The sequence below is a fragment of the Kogia breviceps genome, chromosome 18 (genome assembly GCF_026419965.1).
Source record: "Kogia breviceps isolate mKogBre1 chromosome 18, mKogBre1 haplotype 1, whole genome shotgun sequence".
NCBI lineage: Eukaryota > Metazoa > Chordata > Mammalia > Artiodactyla > Physeteridae > Kogia > Kogia breviceps.
Window position 1 is genome coordinate 41,222,792 of NC_081327.1, and position 25,700 is coordinate 41,248,491.

Sequence of the window (25,700 nt, forward strand, 5' to 3'; positions counted from 1 at the left end):
ATTTGATCTCCAGAAAAGAGAGTCAAGCTGGCTGAATCTTCCAGAGAAGAAAGGTAAGTGCTGTGTTTGCCCTCCCAGGCCATTTTCTTTCACTCCCTCTGCTACTGTTAGCACAGAGTTGCCCTGATTATAGGAGAAAAGAGCCACAAACATCTCAGATGAGAGAGTTTATATCCTGCCTTCAGTCTTCTGCTCCTTGAGAAAGAGGAATGCTTAGACAATGTGTTTGTACTAAATGCCTGTTGGAAAGTGCATTGTGTATTGGTGACCTGATGCCAGGTTTACTGAAGTCATTTCACACGTAGCACTCTAGACGGCTTTTTATCTCTTTATATATTTTGGCTACTGAATTTTGATTGCAGCTAAAAGGGAAGACAAAAAAAAGAACATACTGGATGATTGCTTCAGACAACCCCTCCCAGTCATCAACACCCTGGTGAGGCTAACCCAGAGTCCTTAACCAGTCCTCAGCTCTGCAGGGCTGAATTTTATCACAGGGTTCTATCCCTACTCTCTGGTGACCAGGCCCAACAGAACCAAAACACAATTTCCCAAAACTCTCAGGTGACTGAAGGACTGTCTACAAGCAGGCCCACTTGCCAGTTCACATCAGGCTGTTTTCTTCTGGCCAGATTACAGACGCATCCTTAGCTTAGAACCTTTGTGGTGAGCATACCTTTAAAGAGGCCAGCTCACAGACAGCCACGGCCCACAGGTCAGCCTAGAGAGCGGTGAACAGAAGCAGTCAGGTGTTTTCAAGGAATATTTCCGTTCAGCTAGGGTAGCTGGATTATTCCATTTTCCAAACCAAGGATGTCTAGAAAATCAGGATTGGGCTTTCAAATCAGAGAAGAATCTCCTTTGGACCAGCTGGATATACACTAAAAGTTTTTATTTCTTGGCCTTCCTCTAACTAAACCCCATAAAACCCACTTAAGATAATCAGATTAGGTATGTTAGAAGGTTGGCTTAATTTACAACTTTATTTGCATTAAATGTATTTCAGTTCTGAGGACATAGCCTAATTGATCAGCTTGATTAGACTGAGAAACTCTCTAATCTAAACACCTAGTCTACGGAGTGCCTCACAAAGCATTCTGGTCCCCTTGTCTCCATTTATAAATTGCCTCTTAATTTGAATTATTTGGCAACTGGCTAAAAGCATCTGTTCTTTATTGATTTTGATGGATTCAGTTTCAGAGAGTTAACCTTTTCTGTCCTTGTTACCAAACTCAAGGGGAGGATACCTTAATGTAACCCTTCTAAACACCAAATATGACCAAAATATTAAAAATTACCAAATTGTAAAATAATCTCCCATGTTGTTTATGTATATAGATATCTATATCTATATATGTCTCCATCCTTGAGAAGGAGCATGAGAATTGAGAGCTTTATGATAATAAAAACACAAAACTTAAAAAAAAAGAAAAAGGCACAGAACTCCAGGGGCAGATGGCAGGAGCAGTAGTGACGCTTTCCTGCACAGGCCCTTGAGGTGTGTCTGGTTCTGTGTAACAGCGGCGTCCCTGTGCTTGCCTCCCACCTCTGCCCGTCTCTTCTCCCTCCGAGGCGGCCTTCTCCTGCTGCTCCTCCAGTCTCCTCCCTTTGTCTCAGCTACAGAAACTCTCCTGGCCTCGCACCTCCGGTCCCCTCCACTGCGTTGCAGTCTGTCCCACGCCCCCCTGTATCACTCATTGGTCTTTTACTTGCCCCCTTTCCCTTCCCTGCTTCTTCCTCCTCTTCTAGGCCACCGGCACATCTCCCTTGGTCTCCAGAGGATGGCACTGTGGCAAGAGACAGGCAGGAACCCAAAGCTGTGGCTGCAGCCAAACCCCAGGCTCTCTGCCCAAGTGTCGACTGGTTGATCAGGTTAGACTTACTGGACATTCTGGAGAGTTTCCCTCTCTGCTGTTTTGTCCTTCCTCCTTGGCACAAACTTACCCTTCTACACACTCTCTGTTATTTAATCAGAAATCTCTTAACTTGCACTTTGCTCCTTATCATCTCTCCAAACACATACTTTTCCATATTTTCATATTCTTCTTTCTTCACCTCTCTTCTCCATTCCTTCACTTTCCTATGGCTCTGCCGACCCATCCACGTATAAGGGCTGACCAGGGACAGGAGGGTAGGAAAGCGAATCAGAGACCACGACGACAACAATTTGTTGAGTACCTACTGTGTGCCAGACGCTGCACCAGGTGCTGAGAACACTGCAGTGAACAAAATGCTTACCTTCAGGGGAAGCTTACGTTGTAGCAGGAGGAGACAGGCAACAAGTAAGATAAAGAATAAAGCAGGATATCCAATGGTGATAAATGCTCTAGGGAAAAATCAAGTCGGGAAGGAGGGGTGAGGAGTGTATGGGGTGAGAGCTGTGAGTTTGGATAAGTTGTCCAGAGAAGGCCTCACTGAGAAGTTGAAGTTTGAGTAAGGATCAGAAGGAGGTGAAGGAGCGGCCGAGAAGATACTTGAGGGAAGAGTGGTCCAGGCAGAGCGGGTGGCAAATGCCGGGGCCCGGAGGTGAGAGAGGAGGGGCAGTGCTGCTGAGCACGGCGCGCGGGCAGGAAGCGGAGCAGAGGGGGTGCAGGGGGCGACGTGCCGAACAGCGTGGAGCCTGTGGACCGCTCTGAGTGCGGGGGCAGCCACAGACCTGTTTCCACCTGAAGCCCCTTCAGCTTGTTTTTGCAAAGTGCTTTGAGGGCAAGATGATAAAAGCTGTAAAATGGGAAATATATTGAGCCAGAAGGAGTGCACATCCAACCACAGTTTTTTCTCAGTTTGGAAGCGGTGAGCCCCGTCCCCTTTCACCAACCCCTTCTTTGGCAGCAGCCGTTTCTCCTCATTGGCCCCAGAAGAAAGAGGACAGCAGACGGCTTGGTCTGGCCTCCGTCCCCCCGCCCTGCTGCACCTCTTTGTCTGTGAGGCTGCGAGTGAAGGGAGCCTTGCCTGCCACCTGCAGTGGAGGGATGGCCAAGACACGTGCAAGTTGATCAGTTGGTTGGGGGATGATTCACCTGACCTGTACAAAACAAGATTGGCTTCTGCAGTCTCTTTGCACAGAAATCCAAAAGCTCAGCTGGAATTTCAGTGGCAAGGGAGAGAGTCAAAACGGGAGCTGAGTTCCAGGGTGGGCTGTGGGAGGCAAGCCACTCTGCCCTGACCGCGACGGGGGCGTGGGGGGTGGTCTTCTTCCACTGCCTCCTGGACAGCAGCAGGCGTGACCTCTAAGGGCTCTGCTGTGTCCTCCAGCGAGTTCTGCAGCCACAGAGCTTCTGCAGTCACACGCGGCAGCCTCCCTGCAGCGCGCGGCACCTCACTTCCATGCACCACTCTGCTCGGAGCTGACTGGCCACTTGGGGGCTGGGGAGTTGTCTCCTTAGAACACCAGCTGCTACACTCTGCCCTGTTGGCGGGGCTCTGGGCTTTGCTCAGCGTACCCCGTGCCTGCCAGCAGGGGTAGAGGCAGCGCAGACCTGCCCCATCAGCCCTGGAAGGGGCCGCACCCACTTATTTGAGGGGTCATCCCTCTTGTCCCTTCCCAGTGTTCTTCATGCTGACTCAAGGAGGCCCGTACTCCCAGGAGGCTCAGGTGTTACCTGCCCCCACCCCCGTGACACTCTGCAGTCCCTGGGGGCATGGAATAGCAAGATCAGTTACTCTGTGTTTCCTTTAGTTTGGAAGGTCATTTTTTAGCCATGAACTTGTATGATACAACAACATCGTGGAACAGAGAGGCAAACTATTGTTATTCCCTTTTGGTGGAATTTGGCCCAAGTCTCCTGGGGGGCTTAAGGCAGACTCTTTTGAACATCTCCTGAATCCTGTGGAACCTCTCCCCCGAAAATGAGTATAGCAGCAAAGCCCTTTCAACTAGAGCACAGTTTGGGAAGCACTCAGGAGCTCATATACACGCAGGAGCCCCGGCATGTGGGACGCAGGAAGCAGTCATTGGAACTCTGCTGACACGAGCTGAGGGATGCCGACCCTGTGCTGGCCCCCTGCCTTCAGAGCGCTGAGGAGCGGCAGAGCCCTCAGGTACAAATGCCCCGGCTGCGTGCGTGCGTGCGTGCGTGCGTGCGTGTGCGTGCGTGTGTGTGCGTGTGTGTGTGCGTGCGTGTGCGCGCAGATTATATGTTTTATGAATTATAACAAAGTATATGTAACAAAGAAGAGTTCGCACAATCTCGCCTCCACTCCTACCCCAAGGTTACCACTGACCAGTTGGGTGTATATCCCTCTAGACCTTTCCTTCCTTTCATCCTTTTCCCAAAAGAACACAAATATACCTTATTACTGCTTTCAAAAACAAAAACGGGATTGTCACCATAAAGCGTGTCCCATACGTTTTTTTCTTAGTCACATACCTTGGAGACACTCAGTACTTACAGCTCCCTCTCCCTGGTGCTGTGGCGTGTCTTCCCTTGTATAGATGAGCCACAGCTGGTTTAAGCATTTGCCTCCTGATGGTCAGTTGAATTATTTCTAACTTCCAGTGATTCTTTAATGATTCTCAAGCATAACTCTTTGCATACTGAAGTGTTTCTATAGGATAAGTCCTAAGTGGTTGGAAGGCTGGATCCAGAAGATATGAACATTTTCAGTGTTCCTTCCACCAACACGCTTGTGCCGATCTACGTTCCTCCATCCTCAGCTGACACTGCTTTAATAACCATGCAATGCAGGTTCAGTCACCACAGCAAAGTGTTAACACCATTGCCTAAATAGTTCAGGCCCAGGAAATCTTCAGGGGATGGAGTTTTCTGTGTATCAAAACCACCGGTAGGGGCACAATAACACTTTGCAAGTATGCTCACCGGCAGCCAAAGTCCAGCTACCAGTACTCGTCCTGGAGAGAAATCCTGAGCTCCTGCAGGTGTATTCAGAAGAGCTCTGACGAGGCTCTCAGCTCTGAGACTCCGTCCTGAGCGTTAGGGCATGCCTTCTCATGGGGTTGGAGGTGTCCCCAGCATAATGACCACGGTTTGCACACCAGACTCAGGATATCGGGTCTGACGGCCCCTTAAAGTATCAGGTTCATCCTGTGAAACGCAGGATGAATGATTGCTGTAGCTCTACGTCACTGTACATCATAATCAGTTAACACTGTAAAGAGCTTATTGTGCTCTTCTGTACACTTGACATCTATTAATCCACTAAATCCTCACACTGGGCCCATGAGGTAGGTATTATTATTTTTATTTATTTATTTATTTATTTATTTATTTATTTATTTTTGGCTGTGTTGGGTCTTCGTTGCCACACGTGGGCTTTCTCTAGTTGCGGCGAGCGGGGGCTACTCTTCGTTGCCGTGCGTGGGCTTCTCATTGTGGCGGCTTCTCTTGTTGCAGAGCACGGGCTCTAGAGCGCAGGCTCAGTAGCTGTGGCGCACAGGCTTACTTGCTCCGAGGCATTGTAGAATCTTCCCGGACTAGGGCTCAAACCCGTGTTCCCTGCACTGGCAGGCGGATTCTTAACCACTGCACCACCAGGGAAGTCCTGAGGTAGGTATTATTATTATTATCCCTGTTTTACAGATGGGAAAACTGAGGCACACAAGAGGCTAATTACTTGCTCCAGATTACGTAGTTAGTGAGAAGTAGCCGAACCAGTATTTGGACCCAGGCAGTCTGGCTCCCAAGCCTGAGCTTTTAGCCACTGTGCTTTGCCACTCAATAGACACTATATTTCCAAGTGTTAAACTGTTAATATAAGTGAGGATAATGACACTGGTTCCCTGCTTGTTCAGATGGACCATGTATGTCAAGATAAACCTCAGCCCTGATTCCATCCAGGTAGTGTCCACGTACATCAAAACCTAACCTCAAACACCAGAACTTGTTATAGATCTTGGTTTTGACCTTGTAGTTTGCCTAGCAGCCGGAGATGAGATTTGCTAAAGCCCCAGAGCCCACCTGCTCCTATACTTTGGCAGCTTTTGTAAATTGCTCATTGAAAGGCCTGTTCTTCTTTCTGGGGGTGGCTAAGGTAGTAGACCCTTGAAGCTGCCACACCATGTGTGGGAACATAGAAAATGTAGTAAGTCTTCCCGTGAGCTCCAGTCAGAGCCCAGAAATGTCTCCTTTGAAGGTTTGTTGTTTTTTGTTTTTACCCCTTTACCTCCTGTAAGCAGGGTTTTGGTTCTCAGACTTTGGTATCTCAGAATGATAACAATGGATCGTTTTAATGCTTATGTATGTATTTCTCACATAAATGCATTGATAGCTCTATTCCATACCATTCCTTCAGAGAAATAAATGAGACTGGAATTAATGGCCCTATTTTGCAGAAGGGAAAAATAAGTTCCAGAGAGATAAGTTCTTGCAGATGGGAAGAGAAAAAGGGAGAAGCGAGTGAGTGCACTAGAGCAAAGAAACTTCTGACTTTATTTGCTAGTTATTATAGGAACCAGTTAGCCAGCACCTAACTCCATCTCAGAGATGCAGGGGGCGCTGAGGGTGAGAGTTGTTGGTATTACGAGAGGAGGGCAGTTTGCGGGGCAGCTTCAGAGCTGCAGGAGCACCGTCTCTGCTGGGGAACTAGGAAGAGCTACTGGGCATTTAAGTGGTTTATTTTGGTTTTGGGGTTTTTTTTTTTTTTTTTTTTTTTTGTCTTACATGGGCCTCTCACTGCTGTGGCCTCTCCCGTTGCGGAGCACAGGCTCCGGATGCACAGGCTCAGCGGCCATGGCTCACAGGCCCAGCCGCTCCGCGGCATGTGGGATCTTCCCGGACCGGGGCACGAACCCGCGTCCCCTGCATCGGCAGGCAGACTCTCAACCACTGCGCCACCAGGGAAGCCCAGTGGTTTATTAAATGATGTAAAATTTAATCTTCACTGTCTGCCTTAAGAGCTAAAACCTGCTCAGAACAGTGCCTGGGTGGGGCACATTCACACACCCCTTTATTCGACCACACACCACTTTCCAAACTTCAAAACCTATGGTGACCAGGTTAATCTTAGGGAAGGGCCAGCCTGAAATTAGGCTGTCTTTACTAAAAGAATGGTGGTGCTGATGCTTCGAAGAGCTGGGCCTGGGGTGAGTCCCCCTGCCACTTTCCAAAGAAACTGTATCAGTGCTGTTCAGAGAGTGCAAAGAACAAGGCTCCAGCATCAGCCATGTGAGTGTTTCTCTGTGGCCAAGGCCAGGACCATGTGAGAGAGAGTCATGGAGACTCCATGCCCCAAAAGAGAGCAGCCCAGATCCACTACCCTAACCCATCGTCTAGGTAGGAAAAGCCCTCAGTGTGCAGAAGTCCTGTCCTTTGTAAAACAAAAACTAATCCTAGTTGTTTTTGGTAACTCCTCCGTGGCTTTCCCCCAGTTCTTCTGGAAAAAGCAGGCAGCACCTTTGCCAACAAAAAGATTATATCAGCCCATTTCCAGGTAGATTCGGAGATCTGGGGAGTGACGTGCCCAGCTGGTCCTGTCTGCCCTCCTCTGTTTCTCCTTGGCTCTCCCTCCTAATTTACACCTCAAATCAGCATCTTTTCTCCTTTTTCTTTTTTTTCCTCCTGGCTTAATAGCTCATTGGTTCATTGTTAAGTTTTTAAGGTCACTTAATTAAAGCAAGTGTGGCAGGCATGGTGCTGGAGGAAAATGGATAGAGACTTGTACGCTCTGGAGCTCACCTCTGGGAATGGCTGGCTGTCTGCTGTCCTCCCAGTGCCAGAAATGCACTTGGAAACCCAGCTGAGGAGAATCCTCAGGATGCGTTCTCACGGCTGGATGTGTAATAGAATCTCCTAGGGAATTAAATAAAAAATTCAAGCCTGGGGCTCACCCCCAGTGATTGTGACTAAATCGATCTGGGATAGGGTCCAGGCATTAGTGTTTTTCAAAAAGCTCCCCAGGTTTTAAAAGTCTAACGTGCAGCAGCCAGACAGACGTGAGAACCACTACATTAGCTTAGCTGGTGAGAAAAGAGGAGAGAGAGAGTGGGAGGGAGAGAGAGAGAGAGTGTGTGTGTGTGTGTGTGTGTGTGTGTGTGTGTGTGTGTGTTAGGGGGGGTGTCCTAGCAAAAAAAATCTGAGAGTGGGACATATTTTGGGGGGTCTGTCCCCACGAAGGAGCTGATGGGAACTGCCTCTACCCTCAGCTCTTCTCTAATTGCTTTTATGGAGAATCCAGCTTCGGACCTCCTCTGTGACAATGACTAACAGTGTCTTTAATCGAGAAAAAGGACATGAAGCAGAAGCGCCAGCACATTTAAGAACTGTGGCTGATGTTATTGTAATGAAGCCAAATGAATTTGGAACAAGGTTACCTTAAGTGGTTTTGTTCTTCTGCTGATCCTGCAACTGGGGCTGTAGGCTGGGATTGCATCCCGCTAAAGTCCGGGAAAGTGAGTGTGCGCTTGCGTAATGAGCAAGTATGCGTGTGTCCGTTCTGTGTACAGTATGTTACTTGCACGTGTGGATGTGGACGTACCCATTGGTACTGGCATGGGGGTAGGTTTACAGCACCCAGAGGAGACAGCCTCTCCCCGGGCAGGAGTGCAATGCTGTTGACATCATCATTCTTGGAAATACTTTTTTTCAGGAAAAGCATCCTACACGGTACCACGAGAGCCCACATTTAGTGCACCTGCCTCCCTTCCCCAGGATCACCGTGACCCTGGACGAGGGGCTGAGTGGGGGCTGACACCAGCTGGGCTGTGCCAGGCAAGCCGTGTGCCCTGGCTCTGGGCTGTGTTGCCAGGAGGAAGGAAGGAGTCTTTTTATCATTCACTCACTCAGAGTTGCTGGATGAGCAGGCACAGCTCTACATACTCCCCTCTTCCCTGCAGAAATTCTCGAAAAGGAACAGTGGGAGGGATTTAAATAAAGCGAAGCACTGGAGTCTTGGCTACCACTAATCCTATATCCTGGCCCTCCCAACTCTCCTGCTTTCTTAGTAGACTGAGGTTGCCAGACTTTTATACATGAGCCCACATATGATATGGGCTGTATCCCACCCAGCGCTAGTTTAGAAGGAAATTCTGTGAATTTACAATTCATATCATTTTAGAATAATCTTTTTATTACAAGACTATTATACTTATTTATAGAATGTTTGGAGAATACAGAGAAAAGGGCAAAGAGAAAAAATTCATGGTTCTACCACCCAAACAAACCTGATCTTAATATCTGGGTGAATTTCTCTCCTGCCCTTTAATTCATAGGATTCAAAAGAAAACAACGTAAATGTAGTCATTCATACGTGACAATTTTTGTATCCTGCCTTTTTTACTTAACATTGCATTATAAGCATTTTTGCCTATTCCTACATTCTCTTCCCGAACATTACATTATATTTAGTAGCTGCACGATATTCTGCCAAGAAGGTAGGTTATGTTTTAAAATCGCCTTCTGGATTTCTTTCTGCATTCACCTGGGGGAGGGAGAGGAAGGAAAGATGGCCAGGAAGAGCTTTTCCTGTTCAGGATTTCAAGAAAACATCTCCAGGTCTGGCTTGACACTTGGTTATCCTTCTGTGTGCCCTTCTAATCCTGACCTTCAAGCCAGCATAAAAGAACCTAGCCCCTTAGTAGGAGCTGGCAGCTCTGCCTCCAGCAGAGCAGAGGCCCTTTAATTTGAAATGAAAATGACTCCTCTATCCAAGGAGAGAGACTGGAGTTAAAATCTAACCATTGTAACTGCAGGACAGAGAAGTCCTTAAACCTGCTTCTTCAAACGTAGCACCTAGAAATGGTACTGATTACAGAGTACTTGTCGGTGGGAGGGAAGAGTTATGAAGGGATAACTTTGCTTGGTAGTAGCTGCCTTGCCGCTGTCAAGGCACACGCTTTCCACTTGGAATTATGTATGAACTAGTGTGGCAGATTATTAGGCTGCCTTGAGGAGGAGGCCCTGTGCAGTCAGCTGGGGGCCATAACCAGCTACTCTTTGGCGGCCAATTTAAATCCACCTTCATTACCTTCAAGAGGTTTTGATTGTGGTCGGCCCAGAGGAGGTGGATGGCATGAAGCCCCGAGGGGCTGGGGGAGACCTGGTGGCTCGGCTGCCATCCCCCATTCTGCTTGGCTTCGCCGGATGCCAGAATGGAGCATTGAGGCGTGAGGTCACCGGGGGAGGGGCGGCCTGTGGAGCGAGACCGTCCTCTGCCCCTCCCCCGCCCAGTCGTTCTCTGGGCTGCCGCGGAGCCGAGCAGCTCCTGGTTACCGGCTGGCCGCGCTGTCCCGCAGCTTCAAGCCCGAGTGACGACTAGGGATCCATGGCAGGCTCCTACTGGCCCCAAGGTATTTGAGTATTTTATGGGTTTGGATTTGAAAATTAGTTGAAAGGTGAAATATATGTTTGTGGTACTGTCAGCTTCAGTCTTCTCAAAACCTCCAGAGCTTTGAGAATGGCCCCCTCCCCCCTCCGAAGTCTCTTTTCCTTGATTATTCCTCCACCTGTACTCTCACTTGTGCCCAAGACAGTTGGCACTGCCTGCCCTCACCTCCACTTCCTGAGGGCAGCACCAACAATTCTCACAGCTGCCCTTTCTCACCCCTTTCTTGTGGTTTATCTGCCTCCTAACAGATCTCCTACCCCACTCCTAGTCCTTACCCCAAAACACCACTGGCTCAGCCATCCCCAGATAATACTTTGAACCTCTTACTACCTTGCTCTGACACCTTCAATATTCTGTTACCTACTGGATAAAATCCACCAAACTCCTTATTCAGTCATCCAAGGCCTTCCAGAATCCATCCCTAGCTTCCTTCTTCTCTGCAGCTAGACTTTATGAGGCACTTTCTACAGAGCAGGCACCGTTGCAACTTCTTCAGTGTAAATTTCTTGTTTCATCCAGACCTCTCTTTGCTGGCCTTCAAACACACCTCACCCATTCCTCTACCTACTCTTGTTCGTAAGCTTTGTTTCTTGTCTCTCTACACAGTCAGCTCAAGTCCTCCATGAAACTCTGCCCAGCCCATACCAGCTCACAAAGATCTCTTTCCCGAAATCTTCAAACTCTTGCAGTTGGATTCTCTCATCAACATTTAATTATAGGGTTTCCCTGGTGGCGCAGTGGTTGAGAGTCCGCCTGCCGATGCAGGGGACATGGGTTCGTGCCCCGGTCCGGGAGGATCCCACATGCCACAGAGCGGCTGGGCCCGTGAGCCGTGGCCGCTGAGCCTGCGCGTCCGGGGCCTGTGCTCCACAACGGGAGAGGTCACAACAGTGAGAGGCCCGTGTACCACACACACACACACAAAAAAAAAAACCAAAAAAACCATTTAATTATAAACTTTCTTGTACGGTGACTTAAGTTTTCAAGTGTATTTGTCTTCAAAACGGATAACCATGTAGATGTCAGGGACCAGGCTGAGACTGCAGTGCCAAAGCATCTTTCTCTGCTCAGAGCAGGTCTTCAGTGTTTGGTAAATGAATGTTGAAATGCCGCATGAATCTTCTGCTACAGAGCTGAATAGGAGGCTTACCCTCTGGAACCTGTGTAAAAGCCAATTCAGCAACCTCTGAATTCACATTTTTAAGTAATTGGGTATGGAATTAGTCCTATTTCTAAATCCCCAGTGGTAAGCAGAGATAAACGTGAGCTTTATTGTATCAGCCCCTTAAGGATTCCCCTACCCATCTCCCCCTGAAGAGATGAATGCAAATAGGACACGGCAAAGTAGATGTTAGTTACAGGCAAATCCTGCCGGGCCACAAAGGTAAAGACTCTCCAAGCTTCCTGATAACACCAGGTTGCTGGCCCTGCAGACCAGAAAAAGAGAATTTGCTCCCCGGGGGAAGCCATTTAGGGGGCCAAGGCAATTGATATGGGCAGAGTGTTTACTGTTCTCATAATGTTGCATCTGGACCTGCTGTTTATTTAGGAGGTTTTAACTGACTAGTGAGGTTGTGCTGTACCAGTGCACCCCCTATAAACCTGCCTGGAATCAGGTGCGTGAGACAGGCAGTAAGCCTGTGGGACAAATTTGGAGCCTTAGAAATTAACTAGGCATGAGATGGTCCTGGAGCAGCCCCAGGAAACTTGCACCCAAGAAGTCATGTTGCTGTGTTGCTGAGGGCAGACGGGACCTTTCCAAACTGGCTGCTCCGTTCCTTAAGCATCTAAACAGGTCACTTGCAAGCAGCCAGTTGGTTGGATCTGACTCCCAGATACATTTGGCCTGGCCTGTGGAGTGCTTTTTAACGTTTGACTTAGTAGCTAACACTTTAATATGAGGAGATTTCACGTAAAAATCTGGATTTCTGGCTTCTCAACAACAGAGCACCTGGCCACACTGGGCCTTCCCTCTCAAAGGGACATCTCCTTTAAATGGGACCTCGGCTCCCCACCAGGCCGATGCACTCATCTTTGTTGTTGCCCAGCCCCTGCTTGTTTCCCGTGTTCTAGAATTTTGCAGATGGCAAATTGGGTGGGAGATAGCTCCTCCAGTCTCTGGCAACTCCAGGCTCTGTGATGCCCCTGGATGTAGAGGCGGTGGCCTAGAGCTCAAGGAGTCGGTAATGCAATTGAGACAAGGCATTTTTCATGAACACTGATCTCTGAATTTCCTGTCACCAAGTGTCACATCCTGGAGGGATAGGCATGTAGAATCCATAGCATCAGCAAGCAGATGCCATTCTCTGGTTGAAGTTGGCTGCAGTTAACCTTTACTGAGCACTTACTCTCAGTCAGTCACTTCAATCCTTGTGACAGCCCTGTCCAGTAGATACTCAATCCCATTTCTGGGATGAAGACACTGAGGTTAGTGCCACACAGCTAGGGGCAGAACTGACTCTGGAGTCGTCCTCTTAACCAAGGGCTTCTCTCTCCACCTGTGCATTGTTTGCTCTTATTAGGGCCCATCTGAGGTTCAAAACACATTCCCATTGCGAATACTAGTTTTAAAAAGCACACAAAGAATGTTTAAACCATGTAGCATATTAGTGATGATTTTCTCAAGCAAAAGCCAGAAGTGATTTGGTTTAGGTAACACAAGATGCGGGGTGGGGTGGGTGGAGGAGGTGTGCCAGGGGTCTGCTTGCCTGGGGGACTGAGGGGTGAGCTCTGTGGCCCAGAGTGAGTCAGGGTGAGCCCCTAAGACTTCTGAGAGGAGCAGCTTACAGATTGCAACTCAGGTTCCTATAAATTTGTTGCAGCTTGGAAAAAGTGATGGAAATTGTCCCAGGTGTATCTGGAAGATATGTAAATTTGTTTTTTACTAGTCTTCAATTATAATACCTCCAAGATTTTCTGAGATTTAGAAACCCAGCGTGTTTCAGCTGGTTCTAAACTAACTTCCTCTGCTAAGAACTCCCCACCTCCCCCCAACTCCATGTGACCTCACCTCACCTCACCCAAGTCTAGCACCAGCTTTCGGGAGCTTGGGAACCAATGGAGATGAGATCAGTTGGGAATTTAGGAGGTCATGGATGTCGGAAATAAAGGTGTAAAAAGGAGAGGAGAGTTGGTTTTGGCTTTAGGACACCGGAACTTCCAAGGTTCTTGCAAAACCATTGCAGCTTTTTAAAAAGCTTTAAGGTCATCAGCGCCCCACTGCGGGATTCAAAGCTAAGCTTGTCACAATTTCACAATTGTTAACACCTTTGACCAATCTTTTTGTATTTAACAAGTATTCTCTTCTGCGCCTTTTTTTTTTTTTGCCGGCAGGAAGGTTCTGGGGTCTGGGCTTTAGGGAGTACCCTATACAGCGCACAGTCCCTTCGCGTGCTGCAGTCGAGGGATTTCTACCCGCGTGCCCGCTTTGCAGAGGAGGGGGCAACTGAGAGTCACAATTTTGGAAGCCCGTATGGGTTATACTGAAGTTAACTACGCTTCAGGTTCTAGGTTGAGCACAATGACCACCTCCCCCTGGGCAGCTGGTCCCGGAACGAGCGCGGAGGAGCTCGGCTTTCGGCTCCGGTTGGGGAACCGAGGGTGCGGAGACTCTTGAGTCTGCGAACTGGAGTAGCCGCGTGCACTCGGGACCCTGCGTCCCACCGCGCGCCGGCCGCGTGGGGCTACCTCCTGCCGAGCCGGGAAGGAGGTGCTACCTCGCGGCCCTCGGGGGTGCCCTCCCACTCTTCCCAACTTTCCCGGCCCCAGGGCCGGAGGAGGGCGCCTCTCCCGGCGGGGACGCGCTAGGTACTTAAAGGCGGCTCGGCGGGGCCGGAGCTCTTCAGTCGGAGCGCGCAGTGGCGGCGGCGCACGGTGGAGCGAGGCGCGGCGGCGAGGAGCGGGAGGAGGGGCATGGAGCAGCCGCGGGCCTGCTGAGCACCGGAGCGCGGGCAGCCGGCGGCACGGTGAGCGCAGGCCCGGCCGGCCGGCCGGCTGCCTCGGAGGGGCGGGCCGCGCGGGATACCCGGGCGCGCCGGGCTCCAGGGGTGCCTCTTGATGAGACCTGCGGAGCCCGCCGGCTGCCAGGGCCATGCGGGCGCGGCGCCCAGCGCCGGGAGGCGGGCTGAGGGCTGCGGCATCTCCAAGCTTCCCGGCTCCCGTTTCTGCAGCCCCCTCCCCGCTGACCCCTCCTCCCTTTCTTCCTCCATCCTCTCCTTCTCCAGCCGCTCCTCCCTTCCTCCCTTGTGGCTAATGTTTTGTGAATGGATTGGGAGGCGGGCGATGGTGAGGGGCACGAGGCGGGCTGGAGTCTCTCCCTGCCCCAGGCCCGCCCAGGGGTTCGCACCTGTCCAGGCACCAAGATGCTCGGCGCCCGGGTTTCTGCGGGTCAGCCGGCCCACGGCCGCACGTACCCGCGGCCTGGCTCCCCTTCCCTTGCGGGCTCGGAGGGGCCGGGAGGGCGGCCGGGCTCAAAGGAAAGAGCCTCTACCCCGCGCGCAAGTTTCCACCCCGACGCGTGTGGGCCCCGCCGCAGGGCGCACCTGTCAGCTGGAGAGGCTGCAGACTGGGCAGCCCGCAAAGTGTCGGGAGTAGATTGGCGGCGTGCATCCTTGTCTGGCGTTTTTCTCTTTCTCTTATCTCTGGGGGTGGGGGGAGGGCTTAGGGAGCGCCCCCAACCTCTTGCCCTTGAAGCCGGGTGCGCGTTAGCCTACCGGGGCCGAGCTCTCGTGGATCCCGTCCGAGCGAAGGGTATGGGGTGCAAGAGGCTCCCTCCGCCGGCTTGGGGGTGACACGGCCCCCTGTCTGGGCAGGGCCACCAGAGGCAGAGCCCCGCACCAGCGCCTGATTGCACGTGGGGTCTCCAGCTGCGGGACCTTCGTGGGTCCTGTGTGGCGTAAAGGTGCCGAGGTAATGTCTCCACTTCCTGAGCAGGGGAGGAGGGTGTCCCACCTGGGAAAGGAGGGGGCCGGCGACACCGGGGACGCCGTCTTTGTCTGCAGGCACACTTTGCCAAGGTAGCTGGGGCCCCCGAGGAGATGAGTGAGGCCTGGGTCGACTGATTCCTTGGATTTTCCGTTCCTTCCAGGCTGGGTCGTGGGAAACCCGCACGTGGGTGTGGCCGGCACCGCCTTCGCCAGAAGGCGAGGCTCTGGCGTGGGCGAGAAGCCTGGCCAGTGTCTTCCTGGCTGCGTTAACCTGGTGGGCACCGCCTCCGGCACTGCACCGAGGCGGGGCGCCAGCGCCCAGCAGGTCGCTGAGTTGGCCTCGGCGCCCCCTGCCCTTTCCCAGAGCGCAGGCCGGCAGTAGTGCCCGCAGCGCCCCCATGGCATGTGAGCTCTAGAGGGGAGCGGGGGCTTTTCTGGGCGGTGGATGCAGGGCCTAGGGACCCCTGGGCCTAAAGCGCGTGCGACGGCCGCGGGCTGGGGAGGGGGGGCGGGGGAGAGAAGGAAGGACGGGAGTCCTGCAGAGGAAGTACGCGGCAGGCTCCCCGGGACGGCGGGGCAGAGCGCCCGGAGGCCGCGCTTCCCAGAGAGGTGAGGCTGCCAACAGCACTTTCCGGACCGAAGCTGCTGGAATGCTGAGGCCTGAGTCTCCGGCTGATTGAGGCACTAACTGCGTGTTCCTCACCCCTCCTATGTAAGAGGTGGCAGGAGAACAGACCACCGGCAAGGAAGTGTGTTTGTGTTGAGGTGGGGGTCAGGAGTTGGGTTTAAGCTTGGAAGTGAGACCTCATTGTCTGCAAAGGGTGGGTGGTGGTGGTGGTGGTGGAGGAGGAAACAGGATTCTCCAGATCAGGCAGATGGCAAGGAGGGGAGATGGGGAGAAGCCCTCAGAATGGAGGGCAGGGAGCTGGCCATCCCCATGGATGATCCTCCTCCCCCTCCCCACTTGGGTAATCTTTCAGGGCTACTAATCAGTAAAATGATTTACCTGAGACCTATGGAGCAAGAAGCCATTGGAATCCCTCCTGGAGGGATGCTAAGTCCCAGAGAATTTGGGCAAGGTCAGGCAGCCAGGAGGTAGTAGAGCTGTGTCTCAAGCACAAGACTTCTGGTTCCGAGTGCTAGGCTCTTTTCATTAAAAAAGCTATTTCCAATTGGGCAGATGCTAGAAGCCCTGACTTAGTTGCAAACAAAACCTGGCAGCATTTCCAGGAGTGGCGGGGCAGGGGGACGTGGACAGAGATTCTGTGTGGGCGCTAGGACCAAGTAGATAGGGCTTCCCAGGCCGCCACCCCTCCCAGGCTGCTGCGGTGGTGGCTGCAGTTCCCTCTGGTGCCCCAGTGCTGGACTTCCAGGAGGGCCGTCCACACCCCAGCGTTCATTTCCTCTTCTCTACTTTGTCTGCTTTTCCTGATTGCTTTCCCTTTCTTTCCTGCCTCTCAAATAAATAAGAAAAATGTGAGAAAGCAGAGAACACAGGGAAAGTTTCTCTTACCGGTTTAGCTGTTTTGAGAAAGGGAAGCTGTTTCCTTCTTTTTTTCCTCTGGCATCTCTTTGTTTCCTGTCTTTTCCTTCCCCACTTTCTTCATGGGCCTCACTGGTGTAATCCCCTAGTGGGTATAGGCCAGGTAGAGGCTGCCTACCTGCCCCTGCCCCCCCCCCTCTTCCTGGCCCCTCAGGTGCTCAGAGCTTCCTCTGGCCTCAGGCTCACCCCTACTGAAGCTCGCCTATGAGAGCTTTGGGTCAGGCAGATGCCAGTTCTGCCAGTATCACACAGCTCTCTCTGGCTTTGGTTTGTCAAACAATAATAAATGCTACTTTAAGTGCTTTACATATGTAACCCATATAATCCTCAAAGATGCTAGGAAGTTAGTGCTGCAACCCACATTTTACAGATGAATTAACTAAGGGGTAGAACACAGTCACACAGATAGTGTCAGAGCTGGGATTTGAACCCCAGTAGTCTGGCTTCTGAGTCTACAGACAGTCGTAGTCATGCTCAATAAATGGTAATTGTTTTTATTAGTGGGTCATTTTTCTGGTTCGGGGCCAGGCCCAGAGAAAATGCCCCCACTGCCATTGACCAGGGATGCTGCCTCCGCCTGACCCACATCTCCCACCTTATCCCACCAGATGCCGGTGCAGCTGACAATAGCCCTGCGTGTGGTGGGCACCAGCCTGTTTGCCCTGGCGGTGCTGGGTGGCATCCTGGCAGCTTATGTGACAGGCTACCAGTTCATCCACACAGAAAAACACTACCTGTCCTTTGGGCTATACGGTGCCATCCTGGGTCTGCACCTGCTCATCCAGAGCCTGTTTGCCTTCCTGGAGCACCGGCGCATGCGGCGGGCAGGCCGGCCACTGAAGCTGCCCTCCCCGCTGCGGCGCTCTGTGGCGCTCTGCATCGCTGCATACCAGGAGGACCCCGACTACTTGCGCAAGTGCCTGCGCTCAGCCCAGCGCATCGCCTTCCCCGACCTCAAGGTGGTCATGGTGGTGGATGGCAATCGCCAGGAGGATACCTACATGCTGGACATCTTCCATGAGGTGCTAGGTGGCACCCAGCAAGCCGGCTTCTTTGTGTGGCGCAGCAACTTCCATGAGGCGGGTGAGGGCGAGACGGAGGCCAGCCTTCAGGAGGGCATGGACCGCGTGCGCAACGTGGTGCGGGCCAGCACCTTCTCATGCATCATGCAGAAGTGGGGAGGCAAGCGAGAGGTCATGTACACGGCCTTCAAGGCCCTTGGTGATTCAGTGGACTACATCCAGGTAAGCGTGCCTCCCTAGGTGTATGTGGATGTGTGGATGTGTCCAGCCAGGCAGGCATACTCTCCTGGGGACTTTTAGGTCCAATCTAGGTCCTTTGTGTTGTGCACATTCCTCCTCTGCACTAAAGAGGACAGTAGGCACCATGGTTCTCCACAGCGGTCCTGGGGTCAAAAAGACCTGGGAGGGAATCCTGGTTCTGCTGTTACTTAGCTCTGTGACTCTGGGCAGGTCTATGGATTGGTATCCCAATAATAGCAAACAAGTGTAAAGTGTATAGCATTTACTTTATACCAGACACTGTTGTAGGCACTTCATACATTTTAGTTTTTTTCATCCTTATAATACTCCTAGGAGATAGGTACTATTATTATTTCCACTTACAGAAACTGAGCCTGAAACGCAGAGAGGCTAAGTAACTTGCCTCATGTCACATGGCAGTAAGGTGCAGAGCCAGGATTTGAGCCCCGGCAGTCTGTCCTTGTCCGCTGTGCAATACTGCCTCGATATTGGCAACATGGGGATGAGCCTCTTCATAAAGAAGTGTGGGGAAGAGCAAAAGAAAATCATGCTCCAAAGCACTCAAACAGTTTTAGTTATGGGCTTAAAAAGTCCAACTCTTTCCGGTGTCAAGTTCTTATGTGTGAGGTGGAGGGACACGTGCGAATCATCCCCCAGCCCGATTCTGCAGCCGTCTTGGCAGGACCAGCACCCTGAACAGACTCTGCCTAGCTTCCAGCCAAAGCAGGCATTGACACCAGCCTGGAAATTTTACTATGCTGACAAGGTTAACATTGCTCCAATTTTCTTTTTCTTTTAAAAATTAATTTTATTTTTGGCTGTGTTGGGTCTTCATTGTGGTGCACGGGCTTCTCTTGTTGAGGAGCACAGGCTCTAGGCGCGCGGGCTTCAGTAGTTGTGGCACACAGGCTCAGTAGTTGTGGCTCGCAGGCTCTAGAGCACAAGCTCAGTAGTTGTGGCGCACGGGCTTAGTTGCTCCGCGGGACGTGGGGTCTTCCCGGACCAGGGCTCGAACCCACGTCCCCTGCATTGGCAGGTGGACTCTTAAGCACTGCGCCACCAGGGAAGTCCCCTGCTCCAATTTTCAAATAACAGAACCTAGAGAAAACTGATGAAAGGTCATGCATTTCAGTACCAAGTAGAAACTGACACCCAGGACCCCAGATTTCTGGTCCAGCATCCACCGTCCACTCCTCTGTTCCTGCCCTTCTCTATTGCTTGAATGGATAGCGGCTGCTGCGGTAACCCACCTACGTGCTAGCAGTCTTGCTGACAGCATGTTGCATACTCCAATATTCAAATTTTCTATACTGTACCCACCTAAAATTAGCTTGCCACAGATTTTTTTGGTTTTGGCCGTTTAGAAAGTTGCAATGAGAGTTGGCATGTTTGTCTTTTTCTGTCTTCTTAGGCCCAAGGACCTCCTCAGCCTTGGAGAGGGAGGGATGTGAGACAGTTCTTGATTCTGCAGTTCACCTAGGGTCAAAGGGCCTTTGAGACTTGCCTGGGGACTCAGAAGATTTAGAAAAAGCCCTTGAGCCCTGGCACGTGCTCAAGCTGTCGTGACTCTCATCTACTCCCTTGAAGCACAGGATCCCCCCAAACCTGCTCTACCACACCTCTTCCTTTCCTCTGTGCTCTGGTGGATCAGCAGATAGGCTCATGCACCTGAGCCAGCCTTTCTCTTGACGGCTCTGGGCTCACTGCTTGGGGCAGCCCTGGGCGCCAGTCATTGCACACTCTGGGTTTCTGCCTGTCTTCATAAGCCCTGCTGAAAGTGTCTTTCCCGCTTCGGGAGGTGACTGTGCTCCAGCCAGTGGGGAAACTCAGGCAGCCAAGAGCTCTAACTTTCCTAACCTTGCTCAGCTGGAAAGACCTCCCTGGGGAGAGGGAAGCCAAGCAGCATGAGGAATGAGATAGGGTCACGGCAGGAAGTAGTCTTGAGACCAGCAGCCCTGGGAAGCTTGGCCTATGAGCTGAGGGGGCTCTGGGAGTCTGGCCTGAGGCTCCCTGGGGCCTTCGCAGCCTGGGCCAGGATTGTGAGGATGTGTCATGGTGCAGGTAGGAGGCAGTGGCTGTGATGACTGCCTGGTTCCCCCTCTGCCTTCTGCTGCTTGTGTGTGGCCACTGAGTCTTCCAACGTGGAGAGGGAAAGCATAGGGCTGGAGTGTGGAGGGCGGCCCCCTTCCTGAAGGCTAATGGGCTCTCAGCAACTTTAGTAAAAGGATTTTAGGCTTTTGCAGAACAGGGTTTGGGCTTATCTTTGGATACTGTTCTTTGCTCTGTCAGGGGTCAGGAAACCAATTCCTCTACTCAGTGGTTATCTGGGCTTTTTGTATCATCTCAATTTTCTAGAAAACAGAGGAGTCAGCCACCAGAGTAAGTGTTTGTAGCCCAGGTTCAACTAATAACAGTAACAGGCCACCTGTTAGAAATAAACCAGGAGTCTCTCTAGGAAAGGCGGGCAGGATTTTTTTTTTTTTTTCTTTTCTGTACGCGGGCCTCTCACTGTTGTGGCCTCTCCCGTTGCGGAGCACAGGCTCCGGACGCGCAGGCTCAGCGGCCATGGCTCACGGGCCCAGCCGCTCCGCGGCATGTGGGATCTTCCCAGACCGGGGCACGAACCCGTGTCCCCCGCATCGGCAGGCGGATTCTCAACCACTGCGCCACCAGGGAAGCCCCTGGGCAGGATTTGATCCAGGTCCTGATTGGAGGTAGCTGGTGCCAGCTTCCAGGCCCATCCAGAGTAGAATCTACGTGAGAGCAGCCCTTGGCCATGCTGGGCCCTGATCTGGGAGACTTGGCCAACAGAACACAGAAGGCCTGGCAGCCTCATTAGAGGTCCTGTGACTGGGCTAAATACACCCTCCACTTAGGCTGGTTGTCTAAGACGCCAGAGGCTGAAACAGGGAAGACCCTCCCTGTTCTACATAATCCTGTGAGCAAGCTTTGGGCAGTAGCCTCTGGCAGGAGCCATTTCTTGGCCTTCTGAGAAATGTCTGCTGGCCCTGGTCTAGCCATAATGCTTGTCATCTGATTTCAATGACTTTTTGAAGAGAAATAACATTTTGAGAAATATTTTAAGACCACTTCTGAGGAGGCTGGCTCTGTAAGGGGCTAAAGATTTCTCCAGTGCTAAGCACTTTTCCCTTTCTGGGCTCAGCACTGAAAGTCTCCTGGAGATCTCTCTCTCGGTCTAGTGACTATCAAGCCTGGTACCTGAACTCGTTTTCTTACTTTCCTTTGTTATTCATTTCACCCCTTCTATTTGGCATAGATTTCTCCGCTAGTGGCTTGAAGTGTATCATGTGAAAGGGGGTTGTGTGTGTGCGTGTGTGTGTGTGTGTACCCGAGGTCAAAATGGACTGATAGTGCATTCCCTCTGCAGGTGTGTGACTCTGACACTGTGCTGGATCCAGCCTGCACAATTGAAATGCTTCAAGTCCTGGAGGAGGACCCCCAAGTAGGAGGAGTCGGGGGAGATGTCCAAGTAAGAAGTAACCAAGGATTCCTGGGGGGGGGGGGTCTGGATTCTTTTGCTTCTTAATCTAATTGGATATGCTTGGGAAATGGGCATCTTGACTTCGTAGTGTTTTGGAGGGGTGTTTGCTCTTTGACAGCTTTCGATGGTATCAAAGGGCTCATCTACTACCCAACCCCTTTCCTGTTCTTTTAAGTGGGGAGAAATCACTTAACAGGTATATAGAGAGCCTGTGCTGCTGGGAGAGGCACAGTGTTCTGAGGCCATCCATCCTGGAGGGGGCTTCCTTTTTGGCCGATGGTGCACCAAGCAACTCTGTAGTTAGACCCCTGAGAAACCCTTGCTCTTAGGGACGTTGCACTGAAGAGCTCCGGGCAGTATGGTACAAATAAAGGGTCAGATCTTCTTCCAAGGGTACTGCTGGCAACATACCATATCTTCCCAAGAAGCTTTCCAACTGCACAAAGGGTCAGGATGGGTGGCTGGGGTGTCTGCTTCTTTCTCAAGCCTTTCTCTTGGCCACCACCACAGGCTGCCTCCTGAGATTGAAGGTGGCTTTGACTGCTAGAGCAACTTCACTGGGACAGTCGGTGCAGATGACACAGAGGAGAGGTGGGGCTGGTGCTGGGGAGAGTGACTGGGTGTGGTCGCCTCCTCTGAGCCTCTGGTGTCCCAGCTCCGGCTGGGCAAGGACTCACGGCCAGGAACTGGAGCAATGGGCTCCAGCACTTGGGGTGTAGGGAGGCCTCGTGGTCTCTGGTGTCTGTCTCCTGGGGCTCATGTTCTCAGGCAAGGAGGCCCAGCATCTCTGGTTCCCTTGCAGATCCTCAACAAATATGATTCATGGATCTCCTTCCTGAGCAGTGTGCGGTACTGGATGGCCTTCAACGTGGAGCGGGCTTGCCAGTCCTACTTTGGCTGTGTGCAGTGTATTAGCGGGCCCTTGGGCATGTACCGTAACAGCCTCCTTCAGCAATTCCTGGAGGACTGGTACCATCAGAAGTTCCTAGGCAGCAAATGCAGCTTTGGGGATGACCGGCACCTCACCAACCGAGTCCTGAGTCTCGGCTACAGGACTAAGTATACAGCTCGCTCTAAATGCCTCACAGAGACCCCCACCAAGTACCTCCGGTGGCTTAACCAGCAGACCCGCTGGAGCAAGTCTTACTTCCGAGAGTGGCTCTACAACTCTCTGTGGTTCCACAAGCACCACCTCTGGATGACCTACGAATCAGTGGTCACGGGTTTCTTCCCCTTCTTCCTTATCGCCACGGTCATACAGCTTTTCTACCGTGGCCGCATCTGGAACATTCTTCTCTTCCTGCTGACAGTGCAGCTGGTGGGCATTATCAAGGCTACATACGCCTGCTTCCTTCGGGGCAACGCAGAGATGATCTTCATGTCACTCTACTCCCTTCTCTATATGTCCAGCCTCCTGCCAGCCAAGATCTTTGCCATTGCTACCATCAACAAGTCTGGCTGGGGTACCTCCGGTCGAAAAACCATCGTGGTGAACTTCATTGGCCTCATCCCTGTGTCCATCTGGGTGGCAGTCCTCCTTGGGGGGCTGGCCTACACAGCGTACTGCCAGGATCTGTTCAGTGAGACGGAGCTAGCCTTCCTCGTCTCTGGGGCCATCCTATACGGCTGCTACTGGGTGGTCCTCCTCATGTTGTATCTGGCCATCATTGCCCGGCGATGCGGGAAGAAGCCAGAGCAGTATAGCTTAGCTTTTGCTGAGGTGTGACGTAGCCCTCAAGCAGAGTGGGAAAAGTGCAATGGGTAAGGGAGGGGAAGGGGAATGGAGAAGATGGGGTGGGAGGGAGGAGGGAGTGCCGTTTTAGTTTTTTAATGGTCCAAAGGACAAATGTGAAGTGCAAAGAATGGTGACTGTAGTACGGCCTGGGCCAGCTCTGCTTAGAGGAGGCAAGTCCAGCTCCGGGTGATGGAGGAGGCATGTATGTTTTCAGGCCACCTGTCTGCTTGCCTCTGTGCACACAGTGGCCTCTGGGCAAGATTCCACTTCCTCCCCTGAGATCCAGAGGGAACTGAGAAGTGTGCTAAACCAAACTAAGTTCCATTCAGTGGCAGCTTCTGATGGGTGAGTAAGCAAGGAGGGCCCGTGGGAAGCAGTTCTCTTAGCCCACCTGAACAAAATCAGAGGTGGTGGGGAGAATTTCTGAGAGATCTGAGCCAGCAAGTAACGTGTCCCCGCCTTGATCTAGTTATCAATGCAATAAGATTGTGCCTGAAATACAAGGCCCAGAAGCCTGATCTGTGGGCATCAGAAAACAGGGTCCAGGAATGGTGCTTTCTTATGTGAAGTACTGCATTCCACATCTCAACATCCCAAGGATGAGCCAAACTAGCAGGGAGTTAGCACTGGACTGGTTTTAAGTATGAAGTGTGTGTATATATATGTTAAAAAGGAAAGTTTGCCAGGAAGAACAAATGGTGGTGGTGGTGCTAAAGGCCATAGCTCAAAGCTCTATGGAGGCCTTGAGCTGAATGTATTCTACCTGGAAATTGCCCAGATATCTAGACTGTCTTGTCTGTGATCTCTGCTGAGGAGGTAAAGTGTTTTCGTCATCTACCAGGAAGATTAAACCCCAACATGCTCAGAAAGGAAGTGAGGGCTTGGGTATTTCAACATGTATACTCCTGAATTCTGCTCTCAAATTCAGCTCTGAGTCTAAGACAGCCTCCTCACTTCGCTTCACTTCACTTCACAGTGATAGTCACCTGTTCCACCCTCCTCATCGGGTAAGTTGAAATTTCAAGGTGGCGAGTGACACAGAGCCTGGACTCTCATGGGCCCTTCTGCAACAGGCAAGCCTGCCCTCAGCACGTGGGGAAAAACTATTAGGAGCCTCTGACCACACTGGCTAGTCTTGGAACTGCCTGGACAGATTCCTTGGCAGCTGAGCAGTACCCATGACGTTCAGGCTATGGTTGTTGACAATCACCTCTAATGGAAAGCTTTTCAGTGTTCCCTAAGGGAACCCTCGATCCAAGCTGGTCATCGTTGAGACTGTCCACTCTCCTCAGTGGCTTCTCCAGGGAATTCTTACAGCCAAGTTGTGGATAGTCACTACTGCATTTGCTTGCTTCTGTCCAGAAACCAAACTAGGAGATGGAATTGGTATCTAAATCCTAAGGTTCTTCTCTTCTCTCATGCCTCTCGAGGCTGTTTGATTTCCCTCATTTTTGGAGGGGGAGTGAGGGAAGGCCATTCTCTACAGATTTGCAATCCACAGACTGTTCTGAGCTCTTGGGTTTGAAAACTGGGATACTGACTAAGCCTTTGACTTAGAGGTTGCTTGCTTAAGCGTGCTTTCTCGCCAAACATCCACTCTCAGAGGGGCCTGCTGAGCCCTCAGAACCAGCACTAAGGTGGACAGTAGTCAAGGGGGCAAGCCTCTAGTGTGCCCAGGTGCTTCCTACGAAGGAACAAAGTGTGCTCTGAGCCAGACTGGCAAACCCTGGTGCTTCATCTCCCATGAACTCAGGGGTTTTCCAGCTGCAGCGAACACTGCTGCATCACACAGACCTTGACTTTGTAAGAAGACGGCTGCTGGTTGACATCAGACCTAATCCATGAAGGCTGGGAAGAGGTGGCAGGTGTTTGCTTAAGGCAGTTGTTCCAGGCTCTTCTGTGTTTTTGCTGGCCAAGAAGTAAACTATTTAGAGCACTACAATGGAAGAAATCCGGTCAGCCAACTGCAGAGTTCAGACTTCACTAAGGGCTTGTTTTTCTTCAGCTTTTACTTGAAGGTTAATGTAGGATGGACTCCCAGACGGAGAACTCTTGGCTGTCCTACCATCAGCTCTGCCTTGCTCTGTGACAATCAACTTTCTCCAGATCAAGAGCAGGCAGGTACAAGTAGTGGGCCCACAACGTTTGACCTCAACTGGTTTTTCTAAGTTATTTTGTACATTTTTCAGCAGTGAAACCAAACTGGGTCTTCAGCTTTATTCCCGTTTCTTGTAAGGGAAGAGCCTTTATACAATTGGACACATTTTGGTTTTTCCTCAATGAGAATTTTAATCCTCTTTTGTATTATTTCTACAATAATTTGTAAACATATTTATTTTTACTTTTTTTTTTTTTTTTTTTTTACTTTCAGGTCAAATTTTTTATACTGCACTTATTTGTCAAAATAAAGATTCTCACATAATGCTGGTACCTCTGAGCTCCTCCCTCCCTC

The 25,700-nt window shown here is 51.3% G+C and overlaps 1 protein-coding gene across 4 annotated transcripts; it reads left to right on the forward strand.

Moving 5' to 3' along the window:
• On the forward strand, positions 1 to 25,677 carry HAS3 (hyaluronan synthase 3). Of its 4 annotated transcripts, none has more exons than XM_059044865.2 (4): positions 1 to 53; positions 17,358 to 17,993; positions 21,400 to 21,501; positions 22,316 to 23,261. In XM_059044865.2, exons 2-4 carry the CDS (start codon positions 17,358 to 17,360, stop codon positions 23,237 to 23,239), a joined length of 1,662 nt encoding a protein of 553 aa, XP_058900848.1. In that variant the 5' UTR covers positions 1 to 53; the 3' UTR covers positions 23,240 to 23,261. The 4 variants fall into 4 exon arrangements, with proteins under 4 accessions (XP_058900848.1, XP_066874762.1, XP_066874761.1 ...); XM_067018661.1 differs by lacking the exon at positions 1 to 53 and adding an exon at positions 1,797 to 1,872; XM_067018660.1 differs by lacking the exon at positions 1 to 53 and adding an exon at positions 5,433 to 5,507.
• Positions 25,678 to 25,700: the final 23 nt, after the last annotated feature.